General features: G+C 36.6%; 1 protein-coding gene across 1 annotated transcript in view; it reads left to right on the forward strand.

The window, feature by feature from the left end:
• LOC148278437 (titin-like) overlaps window positions 1-17,413 on the forward strand; it is a 128,554-nt gene that overhangs the window by 95,526 nt on the left and 15,615 nt on the right. The window contains 3 exon segments of the mRNA XM_088231398.1: window positions 15-11,495; window positions 11,659-15,453; window positions 15,592-15,636. Coding sequence (XP_088087524.1) covers window positions 15-11,495; window positions 11,659-15,453; window positions 15,592-15,636 — 15,321 coding nt within the window.

A 17,413-nucleotide genomic window follows, 5' to 3' on the forward strand; every position in this document is an offset into this window, starting at 1 on the left:
TTTTATCATTTCAGAAAAATTAGATGACAGCACCACCCTTAAACCAACACGAAAAACACCTACACAACTTTTACATGATGAACCAGAATGCAACATGGTTGAAATATTCACCGCCGATTCTATCCAAAATTCTGAAATAACATTACAAAAAAAACTGTCATTAAAAACAAACGAAGAGGTAGACACATGTATAGTTAAAAGGAAACAGAAAAAATCGGCAACAATTGAAGAACTCCCAGAGGAAATTAGTACTTCCATGATTCAAGACGAGCAAGGGGTTACCAAAACTAAGATTGTTAGAAAAAGGATAATAAAAAAGAAGAAGGACGGAAAAGAAGAAATTACTGAAATAGTCACAACGACAGAAGGGGACGAAGAACCGAAAACAGCCATCATCGTTACGGAGAAACCGATCGAGGACACATTCGGTACAGCAACCATCGAAGAACTTCCGGAAGAAATCAGAACCTCCACAATTATAGACGAGAAAGGAGTTACCAAAACAAAGATCGTAAAGAAAAGAATTATCAAAAAGAAAAAGGACGGAAAAGAAGAAAGGACTGAAATCGTCATAACAACAGAAGGGGACGAAGAACCAAAAACGTCAATAATTGTAACGGAAAAACCAATCGAAGAAACTTTCGGTACAGCTACCATTGAAGAACTTCCGGAAGAAATAAGTACATCCACGATACAAGACGTGGAAGGAGTTACCAAAACGAAGATCGTAAAGAAAAGAATTATCAAAAAGAAGAAGGACGGAAAAGAAGAAATGACTGAAATCGTCACAACAACGGAAGGGAACGAAGAACCAAAAACGTCAATAATTGTAACGGAAAAACCAATCGAAGAAACTTTCGGTACGGCAACCATCGTAGAACTTCCGGAAGAAATAAGTACATCCACGATTCAAGACGAGGAAGGAGTAACCAAAACAAAGGTAGTAAAGAAAAGAATCATTAAAAAGAAGAAGGACGGAAAAGAAGAACGTACTGAAATCGTCACTACAACAGAAGGAGACGACGAACCGAAAACGGCCATCATTGTAACAGAGAAACCTATTGAAGAAACTTACGGTACGGCGACGATCGAAGAACTTCCAGAAGAAATCAGAACCTCCACAATTGTAGACGAAAAAGGAGTAACCAAAACTAAAATTGTGAAGAAAAGAATTATCAGAAAGAAGAAGGACGGACAAGAAGAACGGACTGAAATTGTCACAACGACAGAAGGGGACGACGAACCGAAAACTGCCATAATCGTTACGGAGAAACCGATCGAGGAAACGTTCGGTACAGCAACCATCGAAGAACTTCCGGAAGAAATATGTACTTCCACGATTCAAGACGGGGAAGGAGTTATCAAAACTAAGATCGTAAAGAAAAGAATTATCAAAAAAAAGAAGGACGGAAAAGAAGAACGGACTGAAATCGTCACGACAACGGAAGGGGACGAAGAACCGAAAACGGCAATTATAGTCACGGAGAAACCAATCGAAGAAACATTTGGTACGGCAACCATCGTAGAACTTCCGGAAGAAATAAGTACATCCACGATTCAAGACGAGGAAGGAGTAACCAAAACAAAGGTAGTAAAGAAAAGAATCATTAAAAAAAAGAAGGACGGAAAAGAAGAACGTACTGAAATCGTCACTACAACAGAAGGAGACGACGAACCGAAAACGGCCATCATTGTAACAGAGAAACCTATTGAAGAAACTTACGGTACGGCGACGATCGAAGAACTTCCAGAAGAAATCAGAACCTCCACAATTGTAGACGAGAAAGGAGTTACCAAAACTAAGATTGTGAAAAAAAGAATAATCAAAAAGAAGAAGGACGGAAAAGAAGAACGTACTGAAATTGTCACGACAACAGAAGGAGACGAAGAACCTAAAACGGCAATTATAGTTACGGAGAAACCAATCGAAGAAACATTTGGTACGGCAACCATCGTAGAACTTCCGGAAGAAATAAGTACATCCACGATTCAAGACGAGGAAGGAGTAACCAAAACAAAGGTAGTAAAGAAAAGAATCATTAAAAAGAAGAAGGACGGAAAAGAAGAACGTACTGAAATCGTCACTACAACAGAAGGAGACGACGAACCGAAAACGGCCATCATTGTAACAGAGAAACCTATTGAAGAAACTTACGGTACGGCGACGATCGAAGAACTTCCAGAAGAAATAAGAACCTCCACAATTGTAGACGAAAAAGGAGTAACCAAAACTAAGATTGTAAAGAAAAGAATTATCAGAAAGAAGAAGGACGGACAAGAAGAACGGACTGAAATTGTCACAACGACAGAAGGGGACGATGAACCGAAAACGGCCATAATCGTTACGGAGAAACCGATCGAGGAAACGTTCGGTACAGCAACCATCGAAGAACTTCCGGAAGAAATATGTACTTCCACGATTCAAGACGGGGAAGGAGTTATCAAAACAAAGATCGTCAAGAAAAGAATTATCAAAAAGAAGAAGGACGGAAAAGAAGAACGGACTGAAATCGTCACGACAACGGAAGGGGACGAAGAACCGAAAACGGCCATCATTGTTACAGAGAAACCCATTGAAGAAACTTATGTTACGGCTACCATCGAAGAACTTCCGGAAGAAATAAGTACATCCACGATTCAAGACGAGGAAGGAGTAACCAAAACAAAGGTAGTAAAGAAAAGAATCATTAAAAAAAAGAAGGACGGAAAAGAAGAACGTACTGAAATCGTCACTACAACAGAAGGAGACGACGAACCGAAAACGGCCATCATTGTAACAGAGAAACCTATTGAAGAAACTTACGGTACGGCGACGATCGAAGAACTTCCGGAAGAAATCAGAACCTCCACAATTGTAGACGAGAAAGGAGTTACCAAAACTAAGATTGTGAAAAAAAGAATAATCAAAAAGAAGAAGGACGGAAAAGAAGAACGTACTGAAATCGTTACGACAACAGAAGGAGACGAAGAACCTAAAACGGCAATTATAGTTACGGAGAAACCTATCGAAGAAACATTTGGTACGGCAACCATCGTAGAACTTCCGGAAGAAATAAGTACATCCACGATTCAGGACGAGGAAGGAGTAACCAAAACAAAGGTAGTAAAGAAAAGAATCATTAAAAAGAAGAAAGACGGAAAAGAAGAACGTACTGAAATCGTCACAACAACAGAAGGAGACGACGAACCGAAAACGGCCATCATTGTAACAGAGAAACCTATTGAAGAAACTAACGGTACGGCGACGATCGAAGAACTTCCAGAAGAAATCAAAACCTCCACAATTGTTGACGAAAAAGGAGTTACCAAAACTAAGATTGTAAAGAAAAGAATTATCAAAAAGAAGAAGGACGGAAAAGAAGAACGGACTGAAATTGTCACAACGACAGAAGGGGACGAAGAACCGAAAACGGCCATCATCGTTACGGAGAAACCGATCGAGGAAACATTCGGTACGGCAACCATTGAAGAACTTCCGGAAGAAATCAGTACTTCCACGATTCAAGACGAGGAAGGAGTTACCAAAACAAAGATCGTAAAGAAAAGAATTATCAAAAAGAAGAAGGACGGAAAAGAAGAACGTACTGAAATTGTAACGACAACGGAAGGGGACGATGAACCGAAAACGGCAATCATTGTTACGGAGAAACCGATCGAGGAAACATTCGGGACGGCAACCATTGAAGAACTTCCGGAAGAAATCAGTACTTCCACGATTCAAGACGAGGAAGGAGTTACCAAAACAAAGATCGTAAAGAAAAGAATTATCAAAAAGAAGAAGGACGGAAAAGAAGAACGGACTGAAATCGTCACAACGACAGAAGGGGACGAAGAACCGAAAACGGCCATCATTGTTACAGAGAAACCCATTGAAGAAACTTATGTTACGGCAACCATCGAAGAACTTCCGGAAGAAATATGTACTTCCACGATTCAAGACGAGGAAGGAGTTACCAAAACAAAGGTCGTAAAGAAAAGAATTATCAAAAAGAAGAAGGACGGAAAAGAAGAACGTACTGAAATCGTAACGACAACAGAAGGGGACGAAGAACCGAAAACGGCCATCATCGTTACGGAGAAACCGATCGAGGAAACATTCGGTACGGCAACCATCGAAGAACTTCCAGAAGAAATCAGTACTTCCACGATTCAAGACAAAGAGGGGGTGATTAAAACAAAGATTATTAAGAAAAGAATTATCAAAAAGAAGAAGGACGGAAAAGAAGAACGGACTGAAATCGTCACGACAACGGAAGGGGATGAAGAACCGAAAACGGCCATTATTGTTACAGAGAAACCCATTGAAGAAACTTACGTTACAGCTACCATCGAAGAACTTCCGGAAGAAATCAGTACTTCTACGATTCAAGACGAAGAAGGAGTTACCAAAACTAAAACCGTAAAGAAAAGAATTATCAAAAAGAAAAAGGACGGAAAAGAAGAACGTACTGAAATTGTCACGACAACGGAAGGGGACGAAGAACCGAAAACGGCAATCATCGTTACGGAGAAACCGATCGAGGAAACATTCGGGACGGCAACCATCGAAGAACTTCCGGAAGAAATCAGTACTTCCACGATTCAAGACGAGGAAGGAGTTACCAAAACAAAGATCGTAAAGAAAAGAATTATCAAAAAGAAGAAGGACGGAAAAGAAGAACGGACTGAAATCGTCACAACGACAGAAGGGGACGACGAACCTAAAACGGCCATCATTGTAACAGAGAAACCTATTAAAGAAACTTACGGTACGGCGACGATCGAAGAACTTCCGGAAGAAATCAGAACATCCACAATTGTAGACGAGAAAGGAGTTACCAAAACTAAGATTGTAAAGAAAAGAATTATCAAAAAGAAAAAGGACGGAAAAGAAGAACGTACTGAAATCGTCACAACAACGGAAGGGGACGAAGAACCGAAAACGGCCATCATCGTTACGGAGAAACCGATCGAGGAAACATTCGGTACGGCAACCATTGAAGAACTTCCGGAAGAAATCAGTACTTCCACGATTCAAGACGAGGAAGGAGTTACCAAAACAAAGATCGTAAAGAAAAGAATTATCAAAAAGAAGAAGGACGGAAAAGAAGAACGTACTGAAATTGTAACGACAACGGAAGGGGACGATGAACCGAAAACGGCCATCATTGTTACAGAGAAACCCATTGACGAAACTTATGTTACGGCTACCATCGAAGAACTTCCGGAAGAAATCAGTACTTCCACGATTCAAGACGAGGAAGGAGTTACAAAAACAAAGGTCGTAAAGAAAAGAATTATCAAAAAGAAGAAGGACGGAAAAGAAGAACGGACTGAAATTGTCACAACGACAGAAGGGGACGAAGAACCGAAAACGGCCATCATTGTTACAGAGAAACCCATTGACGAAACTTATGTTACGGCTACCATCGAAGAACTTCCGGAAGAAATCAGTACTTCTACGATTCAAGACGAGGAAGGAGTTACCAAAACAAAGATCGTAAAGAAAAGAATTATCAAAAAGAAGAAGGACGGAAAAGAAGAACGTACTGAAATCGTCACAACAACGGAAGGGGACGAAGAACCGAAAACGGCCATCATCGTTACGGAGAAACCGATCGAGGAAACATTCGGTACGGCAACCATTGAAGAACTTCCGGAAGAAATCAGTACTTCCACGATTCAAGACGAGGAAGGAGTTACCAAAACAAAGATCGTAAAGAAAAGAATTATCAAAAAGAAGAAGGACGGAAAAGAAGAACGTACTGAAATTGTAACGACAACGGAAGGGGACGATGAACCGAAAACGGCAATCATTGTTACGGAGAAACCGATCGAGGAAACATTCGGGACGGCAACCATTGAAGAACTTCCGGAAGAAATCAGTACTTCCACGATTCAAGACGAGGAAGGAGTTACCAAAACAAAGATCGTAAAGAAAAGAATTATCAAAAAGAAGAAGGACGGAAAAGAAGAACGGACTGAAATCGTCACAACGACAGAAGGGGACGAAGAACCGAAAACGGCCATCATTGTTACAGAGAAACCCATTGAAGAAACTTATGTTACGGCAACCATCGAAGAACTTCCGGAAGAAATCAGTACTTCCATGATTCAAGACGAGGAAGGAGTTACCAAAACAAAAATCGTAAAGAAAAGAATTATCAAAAAGAAGAAGGACGGAAAAGAAGAACGTACTGAAATCGTCACAACAACGGAAGGGGACGAAGAACCGAAAACGGCCATCATCGTTACGGAGAAACCGATCGAGGAAACATTCGGTACGGCAACCATCGAAGAACTTCCGGAAGAAATCAGTACTTCTACAATTCTAGACAAGGAAGGAGTTACCAAAACTAAGATCGTTAAGAAAAAAATTATCAAAAAGAAGGACGGAAAAGAAGAGCGTACTGAAATAGTTACGACAGTAGAAGGGGACGAAGAACCAAAATCAGCTTTATTTGTTTCAGAGGAACCTATTGAATTCGTTAGGGATAAAACACTGGAATCTACGTCACATTCTGTAAAACAAGGTGAAAATGATATTCAATTACAAAATAAACATGAACCTACAAAAAACAAAAAACACATAACACAAAAAAATTCAGGTCCAATTGCACAACCAAAAATCTCACAAAATGATGAACTTACAACATTACTCGATGAACCATTAACAACAAATTTACAATCTCAAACAAACACAGACGTTTCCGAGGTAGTTACGGTTACAGAAATTAAAACTGAAGTCGGTCAGCCCACTGAGAAGATAACTGAGAAAAGAATTATCAAGAAAAAGCAAGGACGAAAAGAAGAGAATACTGAAATTGTCACCGTTGTTGAAAACGGTAACGAACTTAAGACCTCGGTAATTGTATCTCAGAATATTGAAGATGAACCAACCTCGAAGGATACTGAAATATCAGTTAAAGAAATGCCAGAAGAAGTTACGATTACGGAAAGTATAACCGAGGATGGTAAGCCAACTAAGAAGATTACTAAGAAGAGGGTTATCAAAAAAAAGCAAGGTCCTAAAGAGGAGGTCACTGAAATCGTCACCGTTGTTGAAGACGATAACGAACCAAAGACTTCGGTAATTGTAACTCAGAACATTGTAGACGAACCAACCACGAAGGATACTGAAGTATCAGTTAAAGAAATGCCAGAAGAAGTTACGGTTGTAGAAAGTATAACCAAAGATGGTCAACCAACTAAGAAGATTACAAAAAAGAGGGTTATCAAGAAAAAACAAGGTCCTAAGGAAGAAGTCACTGAAATCGTCACAGTTTTCGAAGACGATAATGAACCAAAGACCTCGGTAATTGTGACTCAACATATTGTAGAGGAACCATTAAGGAAGGATTTAGAATTATCACTTAAAGAACTGCCAGAAGAAGTTAAGATTACAGAAAGCAAAACGAAAGATGGTCAGCTCACTAAGACGATTACTAAGAAGAGGGTGATTAAGAAAAAGCAAGGTCCTAAAGAGGAGGTCACTGAAATCGTCACTGTTGTTGAAGACGATAACGAACCAAAGACCTCGGTAATTGTGACTCAGAACATTGTAGAAGAACAAACCACAAAAGATACTGAAATATCAGTTCAGGAACTGCCAGAAGAAGTTACGGTTGTAGAAAGTATAACCAAAGATGGTCAACCCACTAAGAAGATTACAAAAAAGAGGGTCATTAAGAAAAAGCAAGGTCCTAAAGAAGAGATCACTGAAATCGTCACCGTTGCTGAAGACGATAACGAACCAAAGACCTCGGTAATTGTGACTCAGAACATTGTAGAAGAACAAACCACGAAAGATACTGAAATATCAGTTCAGGAACTGCCAGAAGAAGTTACGGTTGTAGAAAGTATAACCGAAGATGGTCAGCCAACTAAGAAGATTACTAAGAAAAGGGTTATCAAGAAAAAGCAAGGGGCAAAAGAAGAGCTCACTGAAATTGTCACCGTTGTTGAAGACGATAACGAACCAAAGACTTCGGTAATTGTGACTCAACATATTGTAGAAGAACCATTAAGAAAGGATTTAGAATTATCAGTCAAAGAACTGCCAGAAGAAGTTACGATTACAGAAAGCAAAACCGAAGATGGTCAGCCCACTAAGACGATTACTAAGAAGAGGGTTATTAAGAAAACGCAAGGTCCAAAAGAAGAAGTCACTGAAATTGTCACCGTTATTGAAGACGACAACGAACCAAAGACATCGGTAATTGTTACTCAGAACATTGTAGACGAACCGACCACGAAGGATACAGAAGTAACAGTTGAAGAAATGCCAGAAGAAACTACGATTACGGAAAGTAAAACTGAAGATGGTCAGCCCACTAAGAAGATTACTAAGAAGAGGGTTATCAAAAAAAAGCAAGGTCCTAAAGAGGAGGTCACTGAAATCGTCACCGTTGTTGAAGACGATAACGAACCAAAGACTTCGGTAATTGTAACTCAGAACATTGTAGACGAACCAACCACGAAGGATACTGAAGTATCAGTTAAAGAAATGCCAGAAGAAGTTACGGTTGTAGAAAGTATAACCGAAGATGGTCAACCAACTAAGAAGATTACAAAAAAAAGGGTTATCAAGAAAAAGCAAGGTCCTAAAGAAGAAGTCACTGAAATCGTCACAGTTTTTGAAGACGATAATGAACCAAAGACATCGGTAATTGTTACTCAGAACATTGTAGACGAACCGACCACGAAGGATACAGAAGTAACAGTTGAAGAAATGCCAGAAGAAACTACGATTACGGAAAGTAAAACTGAAGATGGTCAGCCCACTAAGAAGATTACTAAGAAGAGGGTTATCAAAAAAAAGCAAGGTCCTAAAGAGGAGGTCACTGAAATCGTCACCGTTGTTGAAGACGATAACGAACCAAAGACTTCGGTAATTGTAACTCAGAACATTGTAGACGAACCAACCACGAAGGATACTGAAGTATCAGTTAAAGAAATGCCAGAAGAAGTTACGGTTGTAGAAAGTATAACCGAAGATGGTCAACCAACTAAGAAGATTACAAAAAAAAGGGTTATCAAGAAAAAGCAAGGTCCTAAAGAAGAAGTCACTGAAATCGTCACAGTTTTTGAAGACGATAATGAACCAAAGACCTCGGTTATTGTAACTCAACATATTGTAGAGGAACCATTAAGGAAGGATTTAGAATTATCAGTTAAAGAACTGCCAGAAGAAGTTACGATTACAGAAAGCAAAACCGAAGATGGTCAGCCCACTAAGACGATTACTAAGAAGAGGGTTATTAAGAAAACGCAAGGTCCAAAAGAAGAAGTCACTGAAATTGTCACCGTTATTGAAGACGACAACGAACCAAAGACATCGGTAATTGTTACTCAGAACATTGTAGACGAACCGACCACGAAGGATACAGAAGTATCAGTTGAAGAAATGCCAGAAGAAGTAACGATTACGGAAAGTAAAACTGAAGATGGTCAGCCCACCAAGAAGATGACTAAGAAGAGGGTTATCAAGAAAAAACAAGGACCAAAAGAAGAGATAACTGAAATTGTCACCGTTGTTGAAGACGACAACGAACCAAAGACTTCGGTAATTGTAACTCAAAACATTGTAGACGAATCAACCACGAAAGATACTGAAATATCGGTTAAAGAAATACCAGAAGAAGTTACGGTTGTAGAAAGTATAACCGAAGATGGTCAACCAACTAAGAAGATTACAAAAAAAAGGGTTATCAAGAAAAAGCAAGGTCCTAAAGAAGAAGTCACTGAAATTGTCACCGTTGTTGAAGACGGTAACGAACCAAAGACCTCGGTAATTGTGACTCAACATATTGTAGAGGAACCATTAAGGAAGGATTTAGAATTATCAGTTAAAGAACTGCCAGAAGAAGTTACGATTACAGAAAGCACAACCGAAGATGGTCAGCCCACTAAGAAGATCACTAAGAAGAGGGTTATCAAGAAAACGCAAGGACCAAAAGAAGAAGTCACCGAAATTGTCACCGTTGTTGAAGACGGTAACGAACCAAAGACCTCGGTAATTGTAACTCAGAACATTGTAGACGAACCAACCACGAAGTATACTGAAGTATCAGTTGAAGAAATGCCAGAAGAAGTAACGATTACAGAAAGTAAAACCGAAAGTGGTCAGCCCACCAAGAAGATGACTAAGAAGAGGGTTATCAAGAAAAAACAAGGACCAAAAGAAGAGATAACTGAAATTGTCACCATCGTTGAAGACGATAACGAACCAAAAACCTCAGTAATTGTAACTCAGAACATTGTAGACGAACCAACACAAAAGGATACTGAAGTATCGGTTGAAGAAATGCCAGAAGAAGTTACGATTAAGGAAAGTAAAACCGAAGATGATCAGTCTACTACGAAAATTACTAAGAAGAGGGTTATTAAGAAAAAGCAGGGACCAAAAGAAGAGGTCACTGAAATTGTCACCGTTATTGAAGACGATAACGAACCAAAGACCTCGGTAATTGTAACTCAGAACATTGTAGACGTACCAACCATGACGGATACTGAAATATCAGTTGAAAAAATGCCAGAAGAATTTACGATTACAGAAAGTCAAACCGAAGAAAGTCAGTCTACCAAAAAGAGGGTAATTAAAAAAAGACAGGGACCAAAAGAAGAGGTCACTGAAATCGTAAGGATTGTTGAAGACGACAATGAACCAAAGACCTCGGAATTTGTGACTCAACATATTGTAGAGGAACCATCTAGGAAGGATAAAGAATTATCGGACAAAGAACTGCCAGAAGAAATTACGATTACAGAAAGCAAAACCGAAGATAGTCAGCCCACTAAAAAGATTACTAAGAAGAGGGTTATCAAGAAAAAGCAAGGTCCAAAAGAAGAGGTTACTGAAATCGTCACCGTTGTTGAAGACGATAACGAACCAAAGACTTCGGTAATTGTGACTCGGAATATCGTAGACGAACCAACCACTCAGGATACTGAAATATTAGTTGAAGAACTGCCAGAAGAAGTTAAGATTACGGAAAATAAAACCGAAGATGGTCAGCCCACTGAGAAGATTACTAAGAAGAGGGTTATTAAGAAAAAGCATGGACCAAAAGAAGAGATATCTGAAATCTTCACCGTTGTCGAAGACGATAGTGAACCAATGACTTCGGTAATTGTGACTCAGAACATTATAGAGGAATCAACTATTAAGGCTACTAAAAAGCAAACTACTAAAAAAAGACAAGAAATTACAGATGAACTTTATGACGTGGTATATGTGGATGAAGGTGTTTCTACAAAACCCATTATTATTTATGACGATAGCATGGAAACCCATGATACAATAAACATTTCTGAATTTAATACATCCATACTAGATACTCAACAGCATTCTAAACCACAATCGGAAAAACCGTACATTACGAATAACACATTCAAAACAAAAAATATTAGTAAAACATCCACATTAGAAGATACTGATTTACCATTTGTTCAAATTAATCATCCGCAAGTTAATATATCAGAACAAAATACACAAAACGAAACCTACAACCAAGGTAAAACTCTACAATTTTTACACACATATTCTGTATTATATATATTTTACATTATATAATTTTTTTTTTAAACTTCGAAATCAAGTTTTTGCTCTCATAAGAAATTATTGTTGAACATGGTGTAGATCGTGATTTACTTTTTATCAATTTTGTAACATTTCAGCATCTACTTTGCTTGAACCATCACCAACACAAGATGTAGAAATTGTTCATACTGCGGACGATGTTACATCCCCTCAATCGTCAGATAATGAGAAGATTGAAGAAATTGTCACTAAATTTGAACGATCTTCTAACGGTAAAGAAGCCAAAAAAGTCACAACAAAAAGAACTATTTTAAGGAAAAGAGCAAAAAAAGATACAATAGAACTGGCAGACAAAAGTAATGGTGATGTTATTATTGAAGAAATGTGGGATGATGACACGCAGGATACTAAACAAGAGAAAACAATTTCAACTTATGATAGTATAAGTATTGAAGAATGTGGTCCAAACATAGAAGAGTTTTCTATTCAAGATGATGGAAAAGTTACGGTAGAATTAGCTGATGATGAAAATTTGATTTCATTTGAAAAACATGAACCATTTAATATTGAAGAAATACTGCCTTATAATGAGAATCAATTGGAAGATGTTCTTAAACCGGTTGAAGAGGTCTCAAAGAAAAAAATAAAAAAGGTTGCTCCTAAGAAGAAAAAAGATGAACAAATTGAAACAGTGATTTGTTATGATATAGACAAAGATTTAAAGACATCTGTTATCATTGAAAACGATTATTATTTAGAACCTGTTAATATTGAAGAAAAGAAATCAAAACCAAATAAAAAAATCGATAAAACAAAACTTTCAAAAATGACACTAGTTCCCTGTAAAATTGAACATAAACAACAATTACCAAAGAAATTCCAAGTAACAGACACAATTGAAACACCATTGTTTGCACTTGTAAAGTTAAGCAAAACTCCTAAATCACAAAAACAAGAGCCAAAAGCAATAACTGTTCCAAAGGTATTATTAAAAAGCAGAATAAAGTATGTGCTAGACTGGCCTCCAGAGGAGTTGCACATTATTGTATCATATATTGGGTCTATTAAGGATACGGGAATTCTTTCTAGAAATACTAAAGAAGCATTAAAAATCAAAAGACAAGAAATTAAGACCTTTGTAATGCCGGATGCTGAAATTACAGAATTAGAAAAGCCTAACTTTTCATACGAAGATATAGTAAAATCTAATGATATTCCACTTGAAGACGTAAAAGAACGAGAACCAACTAAACCAAAAAATATTGAAATTGAGGAACTTAAGCGCATAACAATAAAAAAAGGCACTATTCCTCTAGAAGAAGAATATAACGAAACTATTAAGCTCAAGAAAATACAAACACCAAATATACCAGAAGACGAGCATATTATTATTACAAAAGAAATTACTGATAAATCTATAGAACCTGAAATTTCAAAAGCTCCAGAAAATCAACGAGAATTCGATAAAATCCCAACGTTAGACTTAAAAGTTGAAAACGATGAAAAAGAAACTTTTGAAAAAATTCCAAAAGATCATACTATGCCTGAAAAGGCCAAAACATTTGAAAAGTATGAGCGGCCTGAAAAGAAAATCAAAACACCAGAAACCACACCCAGCATTCTAAAAAAAGGAATCCCTAAAACTCCTTCACCTGAAAATGAAGAAGATGTGAATTTCAGAATACCTTCTTCGTGTCCACCTGAGGAAGAAATACCACAAATTATGCTGAAACCGTTTACAAAAAATGCGTTAATAAAAGACAATGATGATAACCAATTATTCGATCTAAGTCTTTCACCTATACAGAGAAATGATAATGAAGATGAAGTAAAACTAAAACCAAAGGTCGATAAAGTTAAAAAAAAAGTTTTCAAACAAAAATCAGGGGCACGGGAATCTATCACAGAAATTACAACAATTGAGCTCGAGGGTGACGAACCATCAACGAGTATTGTAATAGAATCAGTTGAAGAAATACTACCCATTTTAAAACAACCTATCGAGGAGCATGTGATTTCGGAAGAATTTATATATCCTTTGTCCGAATCTGAAGAAAAACTGCAGGATTCTTGTCATATTAATACAAAAATTGATACTTTGAAATTAATTGAACAGAATGAAGCTCTTGTGATGGAAAGCGTGAAGAAAATACCCGATAGCCCTGTATCTCCAGCTAAAACACTACCATTTACAGATGGTATATGTGTGGAAGAAATGAATCCAGAAATCAAAACACTTTCACAAGATTTCACCATAAAGCCAAAAATTGAAAAAATACCATTTAACTTACTGGAAGCACAACATTTAATAACTACTGAAACAAATACTGAAATGAGCACAGATGAATTAAATGTCCAAAAAACAACCCATGATGAAATAGATCAAATTCAATTAGAAAAGCCATGTGTAAATTTCAATGAAATTATATCCACTCAACCTTTGACGGAAGTAGACACAATAGTAAAAAAAGAAAAACTAGAACCACAAGAGGTTGATTTCAAAGTAAAACAAAAGGATGAAGTCCAAAATATCAATTTAAAACATAAAATAAAACCGAAAGACGACGAAAATGTAAATATTGATATTAAAAGGCAACCAAAGACGAAAAAATCTGTTTCAGATAGTGAAGAAATCCTAATATCTGCTTCCATACAAATTGGTGAGAAAGAACTTAATCAAAATACCACAGAAGAAACCAATACTGCTAATGTGAAATTGAAACCGAAGCGCCCTAAACCTAAATCTGAAGAAGTAGAGGAAGAAATAACCATCAAAAAACTTAAACCAATCAGAAAAGTCTCTACGCCAAATATAGTAGAGATAACGGAACCTGAATCTGTTACATTTAGACCAAAATCTACTAAAACCAAAGAAGATGTTGAACAAGAATTTAAAATACACCTCGATAGTTATGCTGAAGAAGAAATTTCAATGTCAAGTAAAGTTAAACTTAAATCGCAAAAACAGCCTAAGTTTACTGAAGAATCGGGAGAAACATCTATAAAAATAGTAGAAGAATTTGATGAAGGACCTGAAGAAGAAATTATTATTGATCAACCCGAGTCGCCAATAGACGAAAAACCATGCTTAGATCTGGCTACTGAAATTTTAAATAAAGAAGAGCCAGATACAGTAACGTTCAAGCCAAAAGTGACGAAATCCATGGAAAATGTTGAACAAGAATTCAAAATCAAATTAGATTCATACGCGGAAGAAGAAGTATCTCTCTCAGGGAAAGTAATATTAAAACCTAAAAAACAATCTGTTTTTGACGAGCAATCAGAGGAAACTTCAATTCAGTTGAGACAACCTGTTAAAGACAATGATTACCAAATAGAGATTGAATCGAATGATGAAAATAATGAGGTCAACCTGAAACTTCTTCAATCACATGACGAAAGTATTAATCAAGAAATAAAAATAAAAACGAAGTCTAAAAACTTTAAATCATCAGAACTTGACGAAAAAGTTACTTTGCAGGTCCTAGAAGATGAACCCGATAATATAAGCTTAAAAATTAAAAAAAATAAAAAACCATACAACATTCAAGATGAAGATGAAGTGACATTCGATATCAAATCACAAGAAACTCTTACTGAAGATGATGTTTCATTATCAAGTCAAATCAAAATAAAAAGCCGTATAATCCCTTCATATTCTGAAGAAACGGGACAAGCATCTATTAAACTTACAAAAGAAATAGATGATGATGGTCCATATGCAGATGAAATCATACTCAGTGAACCTGAATCAGAGGAGCATATAGAAATGGTATTACAAAAGAAAAAAAAGAAACAATACCAGGTAAACGAACTCGAAGAAGAAATTTCATTTGGTTTAAAACCCACCAAAAAACATTCCCTAATTTTTGATGAGGATAATTTGACCTTATCTAAGAAGAGACCCACACCAAAACCAGCATTCGACCAAGGTTACTCTCAGCTTCTTTATTTGTGAAATAAAAAATAATTAATAAACTTTCTTTTTATTTCCCTCTAGTTTATATGTACTTTTACATTGTTTATTTTTCCAATAGCAAATTTTACATTTACCTACATATTTTTTACAGAAGCAGCATCGATGAGCATATCGAGAGAAGCCAATGTTAATCAAGGTTAGTATTTTTTTTAATTCATAATATATTTGTGTGTTTTAAGTCAAATATTTAATTTAAATGTTGGTCGATATTTTTTAATGCCTAGGTACTAAAAATAGACATGTAAAACAAATGAAATAAAACGTTTACTAATAATACCTATAAAATTAGTAATAATACAATATATTTTAAGAATTGCTCAATACTTTTACACCACTAAAATTATATAATTAATCAACTGATCGTGTACGTACTAGTATTAATAAGTGAATAAATATACACCGAAATTCTTAGATCTTTACATTAATATCATTAGAATGGTTCTTTTGGATAAATATGAGGCACAAAAATAATCTTTTGGGTTGTAAACTAAGTATTTATTAAATATCTACATTAGGTTTATTTACAATAATAAATAGATAACTATATAAATCATTAGACCCTTTTCTGCACTCTTAATGGTAAATCTCCATTATTTGTTAAAGGCAAGATGTCAACCTTATATCCCAGTTCGGGGGGATTATAAAATATTGAGTATTTTCTTCTACACATTTTGTCATGTCGACCTTGTTGGGAATCGAACCTTAGAACTCATCTACAGTATAGCCTAATGGGCTAACCACTACAGCCGGAGGTGCACATAAAATTGTATCAATATTACAATTTGTGTCTTCAGACATAAATTCGCATGCTATTTATGTATTTATTTTCATTCTTATTCTTGTAAGTGGGAGTGATTGACAAAGGACTTCAGAAAGGTTAATTCGAGCAAGATGTTTTCAATTTAATGCAATCTGCAGTCCCCTGTAAGCGCTGTAGTAATAACCCTCTCTTGATTCCGCCTATGTTTCATTAGTTCAAAAGCAAACCTTTGGGAAAACTCTAGTAGTTGCTTCGCATGGTGCTGACCAAGTACTTTTTGCCAGAGCATTATGCTCTGTTCCGGGCTGGCGACCTAAGTTCATTATGAGGAGCACATTTTGGCAACCCACAGTGAGGCTCTGGATCTATTGGGACTGTCTCAGCTCCCAGCCTCGCCAATTCATCAGCTACCTAATTACTGTCGATGTTTGAGCGTCCAATGATGGAATTGCGAGCAAAGAGATCACTATGTTAGCGAGTATTACGTAAATACGTGTTAAAAATGCATTTTCTGCGCGTTTTTTTGTTTAGAATACCACCCCAGGTATCTAAATCAGTTTCATAAAATTTACATTTGAAGCACTAACTTTGTGGTTATTCATTATATAATTTAAATTAAAGATTTATTTATTTGTTTGACAATATTGTTGTCTGCATTACTTTACGAACTGTTTAATCTATTACGTAATGCAAACTGTTAAATATAAGTTAGAAGTTAACGAATAGAAAGCTGATAGCTGATAGCTGCTAAACTGCCGATATGTACAAGAAAATCGATTCATATTATCCGCAGAAGCCGTATTCGGCAAGCGAATAGCCCTATTAATGGGTGAATTCTGACTTGTATTTGTACAGCTTCTGGGTGTGTAAAACAGTGCATAAGATCTCGCTCTAGTAAAATTATTGGGAACATACAAACTGATCTCTTTCAGAATATAATATTTGGATTATATATACTTCCAGAAATCAGCTTGTAGAAATATTTCCCAAAAAAAATTTATAATTGCTCAGGGCAAGCCAAGCTCGGGGCTTTTAAAGCAGCCAGACTGTCTGAGAGAAAAAAAATATTTTGGTTGTGTTATCTGCGGGAATCTTCATATACGCCTGTACATAGATGGCACAAAGTTCATTTTGGAAGTGTGGCCATAAATGA

This window comes from Micrasema longulum, unplaced genomic scaffold, assembly GCF_059751315.1.
Source record: "Micrasema longulum isolate JH-2025_06_02 unplaced genomic scaffold, ASM5975131v1 h1tg000880l, whole genome shotgun sequence".
Classification (NCBI taxonomy): Eukaryota; Metazoa; Arthropoda; class Insecta; order Trichoptera; family Brachycentridae; genus Micrasema; species Micrasema longulum.